This window comes from Elephantulus edwardii, unplaced genomic scaffold (assembly GCF_000299155.1).
Source record: "Elephantulus edwardii isolate Elephantulus edwardi_28Jun2011 unplaced genomic scaffold, EleEdw1.0 scaffold00120, whole genome shotgun sequence".
Taxonomy (NCBI): domain Eukaryota; kingdom Metazoa; phylum Chordata; class Mammalia; order Macroscelidea; family Macroscelididae; genus Elephantulus; species Elephantulus edwardii.
Window position 1 is genome coordinate 825,197 of NW_006399870.1, and position 10,793 is coordinate 835,989.

A 10,793-nucleotide genomic window follows, 5' to 3' on the forward strand; every position below is an offset into this window, starting at 1 on the left:
GAATAGGAAGACCCTCAGCCCATTGGATTGATATGGTGACTGCTACAATGGTTTTTTGTGTGACACAAAGTGTAAGGATGGTGCAGAATAGAACAAGGTTTAGATATTTTGTTCATAGAGTAGCTATGAGTCATGCACAACAACAACAATCTCTAAAATACCAAAAGGATCACCAGGATCTCCTCTTTTGGTCTAGGACTAGCCAAATGTAATAACTTATCCTTCACTTTAAATGGGGTATCTAAACATATCCTACACCCTAAATACCTACTTGAATTCTTGTTGGGTCAATTTCCCAACTTCTGGAGAAATACTGGATGTAATGCTATGAACACTAATGACCAAAGATTAGATGAGTTGTGGGAGGATATTACCAACATTGTCCACGAATTTGGAAAACAAAAATAACTTTAAAAAAACCCGGAAAAAAAGAAGGAAAGAAAAGACCAAAATGGATGCCAGAGGAGTCTCTGAAATTAGCACTAGATCACAACAAAACCAAAACAAAAGGGAAGAAATGCTGAAGTAAGAAATATTAACAAAATTTTCAAAGGGCAGTTTGAGAAAACAAAACAAAGATACTAAGATACAAAACAATACTATAATGTGCAAAGAGCTGGAGTTAGAAAAACAAAAGAGAAGAACTCATTTGGCATTTCTCAAACTGAAAGATCTGTGGAACGAATGTGTGCATACAGTTGTAATAATGAACGATTCTATGGGAAAATCTTAAATGATGCAAGAAGCACAAACAGAAGATGAATAGAATATTTATGAATAGATGTTGATGCCTCCCATTTCATTTTTGTATTTAGAAGGGCTTTGCTTATTCGAGGTCTCTTTCTTCTCCAAAAAAACTTAACAACTGCCTTTTTAATCCTAAAAAATGCATTTGTATCTGTATTGGGATTGTGTTGAACATAAACATTGTTTTTGGTAGGATTGAAATTTTCACTATATTGAATCTTCCTATCTATGAACAGGGAACATTTTTTCCATTTATTTACATCTTTCATTGTGAATTCAAGACCTATTACATAGCTGTAAAAACCAAACCAACATGGTACTGATACAATAACAGGCACACAGATCAATAGAACAGAATCAAGAACGTAGAAATGAACCTCTCTTTCTACAGTCAACTGGTAGTTGACAAGGAAATAAAATATACCAAATGGAGAAAACTAGACTGTTCCATGCATAAAACTAAAACAGAAGCTACATTTCACACAATAAACAAAAATCAACTCTAGATGCATTAAAAGCTGAGTAAAGCCCAAAACCATAAAATTCGTAAGACAAACGAGACTAAGTTTAAAAAGCCTAGGCTATGGTATAAAGAAGCTAAAAAATATAGCCAGAAATACACAATCTAGAAAGGATAAAATAGATGAATGGGATTTTCTAAAAATTAAATCTGTGTGCATCAAAACCTTTTTTTTTTTTTCAATAGGGCGAAAAAAATCTTCCAACAGGGGAAAAAAACCTAATGGCAATGTAATTTCAGAGAAGGGTCTAATGACAAAAATTTATGGAATACTTTTGGGCCTTCAGAAAAAAATAAAAAAAGACTAATAATCCAATTCCAAAAAGGGCAAAAGACATAGAAAGACTTTTCACAGAGAGACATTCGTATGGCCAACAGACATAGAAAGAAACTCTCTAAATCACTGGCAATAAGAGATGCAATTCAAAACCACAATGAGATATCATCTTTCCCCAGTAGCAGTGGCAAAGTTTGGCAGGGCAGCAAGCAATAAATGTTGCAGAGGATGTGGTGAGATAGAAACTCTTATACATTGTTCATGGAATTGTAAAATGGTACAACCACTCTGGAAGACAGCTTGGGATTTCCTCAAAAAGTTGAACATAGAAACTCCATATGATTCAGTTATTCCTCTACTGGGAATATACCCCCAAGAAAATTAGAACTGAGACACAAATATAGATTTATACACCACCTTTCATAGCATCATTGTCCTCCATTGCAAGATCATGGAAACAGCCCAAATGTTCATCCAATTGAATGGATTGAAAAATTCTGGTATAGTCACACAGTAGAATACTGTGCAGCACTCAAGAGCAATGATTTAAAAACAATACTACATAATTTGGGAAAGACTCAAGAGCATTATACTGAGTTAACTAAGTTATGCTGAGTCTCATAAGGACAAATACCGTTTAAGGCGATTATGATAAAAAAATAGGGATAACTAGTAAAACATGTATGGGGTAAGTGGGGAAGGGGTGACAGCAGAGAGGTGAAGATGGGTAGCGACAAAACCACAGGGTTGAATAGTTTGTTGGGTGGAGGGAGCGGGTGAAGGAAATGGAAAGGATCCTGAGTGGACCTGAAAAGACTGGGTAATGATGGGTAAGGTTTAATGGTGATTGATTTTGTAACACATAATACATGTGAATGACAGTATGAAACACAATATTAATCAAGTGAAACACAATGTATATGAATTTTGTGAGCAAACTCATATAAAAACAAATGGAAAAAAACACTAACTAGGGGGTTGTTGATTTTTGTTAATTGCTTTCGAGTAGAGCACGACTCATAACAACCCTATGAACAAAAGGCCTGAAGGCTCTTTACAACTAATGTCATTTATCATAGTTCAGAGTTTCTGGAGGTATGTTATTTATGAAGTGGATGCCACTCTTCTTCCAGCTGGGGGGTGGGAAAGAAAACGTGCAAAAATGAGTGAATGAAAAACCCAAATTTCCCATAAACTTTCATTAAAATGACAATTTAAAAAAGCTGAATGTAGAAAGTGCCCTCAAGTCTGTCATGACTCAAAGTGACCCTATAAATGACCATAACCTTGTTTTGCAACTATTGTCATTTCTCCAAATTCATAGTTTCCAGAGGCATGTTGTTTTGGAAGTGGATACCACTCCTGTTTTCAAGCCTGTCTTAATCTGGGACCACTGTCAAACACAGTTAACCATGTGTAACCATTATGGTATTTGAGATACCAATGGTACAACATTGAGTCTCCAAGTTTCCTCACTACAGCAAATTAACAAAGCAGTGCTGTACCGCTTAGGAGAATGTTCATTATAAATACAAATTAAATTGGTTGGTATTATTTTGTTCACAACCATGTGTTACTGATTGGATTGGATGGTTGTTGAGCTGTGGCATAGAGGCCTCTTGTTGGAGTCATCAATACGTGATGTGTGGGCCCGAGTTTTCTTAAATCTGTTTGGGACTGAGTCTTCATTTGAAAGCACATGTGTGTGGCTGTTGGATTTTAAAAGGTGAGTTGCCCTTATTCTGGCTGAAGGTTGACTGTGGACAGTTCAGTTGGTTTTATTTTGTTCACAACCATGTGTGAGCTGATAGGATCGTATGGTTTTTGAGCTGTGAGATGGGGACTTCTTGTTGGAGCCAATCAAGTCCTGGTGCACTGGCATGGGCTTTTTAAAATCCATGAGTGACTGAGTCACTATAAATATAACCTTTGGAAATTAGAACTGTACACCAATGTTCAAAGCAGCATTATTTATTATATCAAGAACATGGAAATAGCCCAAATGTACAGCCACTGCCAAATGGATTGAGAAATTTTGGTACATTCAAAGAATGGAATACTAAACAGCACTAAGGAGCAATGATTTTTAAAAATACTACATAATTTGTTATGTGGATGACACAACCCTGCTTGCTGAAACTGAGGAGGAACTGAAGCCCTTGCTGCAGAAGGTCAAGGACTATAGCCTTCGGTGTGGATTGAAGCTCAACATCAAGAAAACAAAGATCCTCACCACTGGGCCAACTGGCAGCATCAGTATGGATCGTGAAGAGATTGAGATAGTTAACAGTTTTAGTTTACTTGGTTCCACAGTCAACCCTCTTAGTAACAGCAGCCAGGAAATCAAGTGACAAATTGCATTGGGAAAGTCAGCTGTCAGGGACCTCTCAAGAGTACTGAAGAGCAACAATGTCAGGCTGGAGACTAAGATGAGCCCGATCCAGGCTATAATCTCTGCAATTATGTGCTATGCATAGGAGAGTTGGACAGTGAATAGGGATGATAGAGAATTGATGCCTTTGAGATGTGATGCTGGAGAAGAGTGTTGAATATACCATGGACTGCTAGGAGAACAAGCAGGCTTGTCATGGAGAGAGTGAAGCCAGAAAGCTTCTTGGAGTCAAGGATTCTGAAGCTTCGTCCAACATACTTTGGGCATGTTGCAAGAAGGTACTGGTCCTTGGATGGGGACATCATGTTTGGGAGAGTGGAGGGACGGCTCCGGAGAGGAAGACCCTCAATGAGATGGATCGATTCTGTGATTGGGGTAGTGGAAATTAGTGTGTTTGAGAAGGCTAGGTTGGCACAGGATATAACAGCTTTTAGGGCTCTTGTTCATAGGGTCGCTATGAGTTGCAAGCGACTCAGTGACACATAACAACAACAACATAGCTTGGAAGATACAGGAGAGCACTATGCTGAGTAAACTAAGTCAGTCTCGTAAGGACAAATACTGCATAAGACCATTATTGTAAAAATAGAAGGATAACTAATAAAACATATATAGGGGTCCAAAGGGGAAAGGGGTGGAACAGAGGGATGACGACAGGTAGGAGGGGAAATTTGTTCTATTTCTTGCAAAATTTTTACATTGATTTATAGTGTAATATATGAATTTGCAATAAAAAAAGAAAAAAGTCAACAATGAAAACAAAAAGAAGGCATAGAGTCAGGGTATCAAAAAGATTTGGTCAACATTGAACCATTTAAGGAAGCAGCATATAATCAAGAACCTATGGTAAATGAAGGAAGTTCAAGCTGTTAAAGGCACATGCAAAAAATAATGTTCCTGTAATTTATGGACTGCCAATTGAGGTGTTTCTACAAATGTATGTTGTCCTGGATGTGCTTACTCATTTTTGCCAAGAAATTTGGATTATAGCTCCCTGGCCAAGTTTCTAGGAGAGATTCATATTTGTTTCCATTCCAATAAAGATAATCCAACAGAGTAGACACTCCTCTCTTCTTCCTACCCTCCAGTTTTCCGAGCACGATGTCCATTTCCATAAAATAGTCTCTCCTATCTACCCCTACAAAGCCACTAGAGGGTCAGCTATGGGTAGGTACCTACTCAACGGTACACAGCAATACCACAGCAACATGCTCAAAGTATGTGAGATGAAAGAGAGGAAGACTATCATAAAATGGATTGACACAGTGACTGCAGCAATGAGTTCAAGTGTGTCAGAAACTATGAGGATGGTACAGGATAGGAAAGAAGTCAGACTGTTGTTCACAGGGTGGTTATGAGTCATATTTGATACCACCAAACAAGAACAACAACAGAGTAAATAAATTATCAAACAATATTAAAAATATAAGTTGGGGATTTCTTTGTTATTGGGTACCTTCAAGTTGATTATACCTCATAGCAACAACATAAGTAACATTCCAACACCAAGAAAACAAAATTCCTCACAGCTGGGTGACAGAGAATGAAGATTGCATAGGATAGAGCAAAGTTCTAATATATTGTTCATAGGGTTGCTATGAGATGTAGTTGAATCAAAAACATCATATAGATTTGATCCTATGCAAACTATGGAACAATTTTAAAAACAGAAATGCCATTCACATATTTAAGGCATTCAGATGAAAATTTGCTTATGTATTAATGACAATTATTTTTCTTTACTAAAAAATAAAAATAAGACTATAGCATTCACTGAATCAAGACCCTAATGTAAAAGTGAATAAAAGGTATACTATTAGTAATTTTAATATGATTTTTTGAGTCTCTCCATGTTGCATGCTGGAAGGAATCTAATCATCTATACTTTAAAAAGATATTATTTATGTATAACGTCATTCACTTTTTTATATATAATTATTCATATACATTGCTTTATTCATGTACATTTTGTTTTATAAAATCACTTCTGTATGTTATGTTTTAAGTAATTAATTAGAATTGATCTTTTATTTCCTCATTTTCTCAATTACCTCTTGCATCCTACTCTTTATTCACCCTCACAGTCTCCCACTAATCTCTGTGTCCTAGTGATTCACTCTTCCTTCTTCTATCCTCCTTTTCTCCTTTAAATAGTTACACATAATTACTGTTTGTTATTGTTATGAGCCATCTAATCACCCGAAACTCATAGTGACCCTATGTACAACAGTTCTAATCTCTGCTCTATCCTGTGCCAATCTTACTGTCTCTGACACACCTACCCACATTACCCCAGTCACTGAATCAATCCATCTTGTTTAGGGTCTTCCTCTCTTGCACTGTCCTTCTACCCTCCTAAGCGTGACGTCGTCTCCAAGGACTAGTCCCTCCTTGCAATATGTCCAAAGTATGTCAAACAAAGCCTCAGAATACCTAATAATTATATATAATTATTATTATTCTATATTATTCCTATTTGCTAATTGCAATAGCCGTATTGCCTTTCTCTTGATTCTTCCCAGATTGATCCTCCCTTGTCTTGGACCTTATAGTGTTCTTTGTCTACCTAGTATGTATCTATTCTTCCTCTCTCTTTCCCCTCAATTATACTCCTGCTGTCACAATAGTGGTTTCGTGTAGTATTTTTCCTTATTGACTGAAACATGAATAAAATGGTGATTTACAACAAATAAAGTTGAAATACCAGGACAGATTTGCTTTACTGTAGGAGAAACTATCTAAAAGGATTTAAGGGCATTTGAAAAATAGTTTAAATTTTCCATATAAAAACTTTTGTGAACCACCAATGCAAAGAATAAATCTGAAGAGTCATCCTAGCACTCTTGAAGAATTCTATGGGCACACTCCTCTGTAGGTTAGATAAGACAGTGGAGACTGTTATCACTGAATTGAGAAATTTAAATGTGGCAGAAGTAATTGGACTTTAGGTGGCAGGGAATCAAGTGGCAATACATACTCATCAAAGACAAAGTAGATGTAGCTATCATAATGAACTACTTAGTCAAAGAATTGTATGACTCTCAGAGAATTATGATGTTGACAGATTTACCATAATGTCCCTAGAAACAAAATGATGGCGAGTTTACTAGGGCCTTTATTAATTTTTTAATCTTTGTAAATGGTTGAATTCAAGATCAAATGAATATCAGGCTAATTTAAATCACAAAATCACAGAGTCATGGTTGCTTTATCAATCTAAAAACTGAAACCAGTTGAGAGATCAACAACCACTTAAATGAAGAGAATGTTGAGAATACATCCAAAAACATGTACTACTGATCTTTCTCTAAAAGCACCACAAAACCCCAACTCATACCAGGGTAAAATGTACATGGTGATTGTGCATTGGGGAAAAAATTACTCTATTAAAATTCTTAGTAAATACTATATGCAATGTCTGAACTTACAAGAATCTGAGGGACCCCAAATATCTTTGCAGTTTCTCAGAGTATGAGGTTACGAACATCAGGTGATCAGTGGAGTTTTGGCTCAAATCAGTCTCACTGATTCAGAGGATCCAGCAAGTCTCCGAGTCTATCCTGTGGCTATTTCCTTAGTTTAAAAAATAATTAACTTGGATATATACTTTCAGTAAGATGGCTATCTCATCAAGATGGATTGGCACAGTGATTACCACAATGAACTTCAACATATCAGAGATCATGAGAATGGCACAAGATAGGGCAAGTATCAGATTTATTGTTCGTAAGGTCTCCATGAGTCATAAGCAAATCAATGGCCCCTAAAAAAACAACTTTCAACAACTGACAATATTCTTACATTGATTCCATGATACATGGAACAAAGACTAATATTGTAGGAAAGGCTAAGTGGACACTAACAGTATTGCTTCTGTCTAGGAATATAGTACACTAAAAGCAATATAACATTTCTGCTGGAAATGTAGAGGTTAGTAGCATTGCCAAGAGATTAAAGCAGGCAACATTGTGATTCTATCACGTTCCTATTTAATCGTCTATTTAAGCTGACCTGGAAACAAATGGATAATGGAGAGTAACAGTGGAAATGGAACAGAAATAGCTGTGTGGATATTTGTATAGATATTTATATAGTTCTGTTATCTAATAATAAGACCATAGTCTTAAGATACTGACCATGCTAATAGGAAGTTATAATTTATGAAATTGAATATTGCATAAAAAAATTTTAGTTGGGTCTTTTTGACTGGTGACTGTTCAGAAAATAGTCACTTTCTCATGTTCCATTTCCATTGTAATTTTCCAAGATCCATTCTGTTCTGGATATTCCACCAGCAACAATGTCTTTATTCATTTCATCAGTATTAATTAATTAGGAAATTATATTTTGAAGAAGAAATATGTGTCAGGCAAGCAATATTAATTAAAGGTGCTTCAAAGTGTGTATTTATTTTTATATTAAGATCATAATAACTCTTTAAGGATGTTATATTGTGTCACAACCAAGTTTGATACCACCTGCCCAGAGTATCATCTAGCTACTTATGAAAGAAGGGAGGATTAATTATTAATAACAGAAAAGGAAAAAATTTTCTATCCAACAGTTTCTCAATTATAAATGATATTAAACCATGTGAAAATAAAACATATTGACTCATCTCTCACTCAAAACATTGCCGTTGAGTAACAATTGTTTCAAAGCTGACCCTATAACCAGGTTTTAATAGAAATACAATGCCCTTTTTTTTCTTGCAGTAATTGCTAGGGCCTACTAAATCACAATATAATGAAAAGTTATCTCAAGTTTAAATGTGTGTGGGAGTGGTTGTACGCATGTGTGTGTAAACAGATTTCCATAAAAATATAACATCTAACAATTACAGTCAAATGGTTGAAAGAGAATGTTTATATTAAGAAACAGAAAGACACAATCACAAAAAGATAAATGCTGCATAATGCCACTGTTACAAAAGAGGACTGACATAGGGGTTGAGGGGGAAACTGAGAAAGAGGGGATAAATAATTTATACTGCATTGAAACAGATGAGGGAGACAACTGTTTAAAAGGGATATATGACTAGGTATTACTGTAGTGACAGGAGTCCAGAATGAAGGCAACATAGTGGAGTGGACTTGGGGCCACGTTCATTGTATAACAATGAAAGAATTTTTCTTTTACTTTTCAAAGATAAGAGTGAAGGGGGGGCAGAAAGAAAAGTGCAATGAATGAATGGAAATCCAAAGTCTCTGTAAACTTGCATTAAAATTAATAAAAAAGAAACCCAGAAAGATAAACTATGAAAAAGAAAGAAGCAGACTATTACTATTACCTTTCATAGTTCTAATTACTACCCTGGGATAATCCACACTTCATTCTCATGACTTTGCTGAGAATATTTGTCACATCTTTATTCCTCAAACTGTAGATCAGAGGGTTCAGCATAGGGATCACTGTGGTGTAGAATACAGAGGCCACCTTCTCTTGGGCCATGTTGCTGCTGGAGGCTGGCTTAAAATACATGAATATTATGGAGCCATAGAAAAACCCAACGGCTGTGAGATGAGAGCCACAAGTACCAAAAGCTTTGGACCTTCCCTTAGCTGTTGGTATTCGAAGGATATTGAAGACAATAAAGGCATAAGAGACAATGATGGGAAGAGTTGTTGCCAACACATTGAATCCACCAATCAATGCAACAAGAAGCTCATTGATGTAAGTATTAGAGCATGAGAGCTTAAGAAGAGGAATTATGTCACAGAAGTAATGATGGATGACTTTGTCATTACAGAAAGAAAGCCTCGTCATGAAGATAATGTGAGGAATAGCTCCTAAAGATGCAATGATATAAACCCCAGTCACTAAAACAATGCAGACCTTTTGGGACATGATGACATTATAGAGTAGTGGAGTACAAATGGCAACATATCTATCATACGCCATTGCAGTTAGCATGTAACACTCAGCAACAACAAAAACACAAAAAAGAAATAGTTGAGTCATACATTCAGGATAGGAAATAACGTTTTTCTCCCATAAAAAGTTTCCTAGGAGTTTAGGGGTAACAACAGAAGAGTAAAAAAGATCTACAAATGACAAATTACTCAGGAAAAAGTACATGGGTGTTTGGAGCTTGGAATTGGAAGTTATGAGGAGAATCATTCCCATATTTCCCATGATGGTGACCCCATAGATTGCTAGGAACAGGAACAAGAGTGGTAACTGTAGTTCTGGTTTATCTGTCAATCCCTCAAGGATGAACTCATTCATTATGGAACCATTTTGCTTGACCATTTTCTTTGGGAATAGTAGGATGTGAAACTATAAAAAAAGAAAAATACCAGAAAGTTAAGAAATTACTTGTCCAGGAATAATAATTCTGTTATTCTTACTACTAAAAAAATTAACTAAAGCTAATGATTATATTAAAAGAGTTGTTGTTATCTTGATTCCAAGTCCGAGTGACTCAACAGGCAGAGTAGAACCCTGCTATAGGATTTCCGAAGCTGTAGCCATTAAATAGGCTAGAGAAATATATATGCTATAGGCTTACAATAATATGTCACCAAGTCTTTCTCCTACAGAGCTGATGAATGAGTTTACTATACTAATGTTTTGGTGCTCAGTTAACCAATAATCTTTATACTTTTAAGGCTCATTAGTAGAGTTTATGTATTATCAACAATAAGATGATAAATAGCACACTCATGTTATTAATGTAAAAATGAATCCAAAGACTTTACTTAATGAGCTGCACATAAACAAAGAGAAATATTATATCACCTATAAAATTAGAGTAGAATAAACAAGAGCTTAAATATTAACAACAACTTAAATATTCTGAAGAGTTTTCATGAAGTTTCCATAAAGAGGAATATAGTAAATGTCATTTTAATTAG

At 35.7% G+C, this 10,793-nt stretch overlaps 1 protein-coding gene across 1 annotated transcript; it reads right to left on the reverse strand.

The window, feature by feature from the left end:
• Positions 1 to 9,237: 9,237 nt before the first annotated feature.
• Positions 9,238 to 10,188, reverse strand: LOC102845866 (olfactory receptor 8D1-like). The gene has a single exon (XM_006892840.1). The coding sequence runs from the start codon at positions 10,186 to 10,188 to the stop codon at positions 9,238 to 9,240; it is 951 nt and encodes a 316-aa protein (XP_006892902.1).
• Positions 10,189 to 10,793: the final 605 nt, after the last annotated feature.

Excerpts from the sequence above, each read along its gene's own strand:
- LOC102845866 (XM_006892840.1), bottom strand. The coding sequence starts at position 10,188 with ATGGTCAAGCAAAATGGTTCCATAATGAATGAGTTCATCCTTGAGGGA.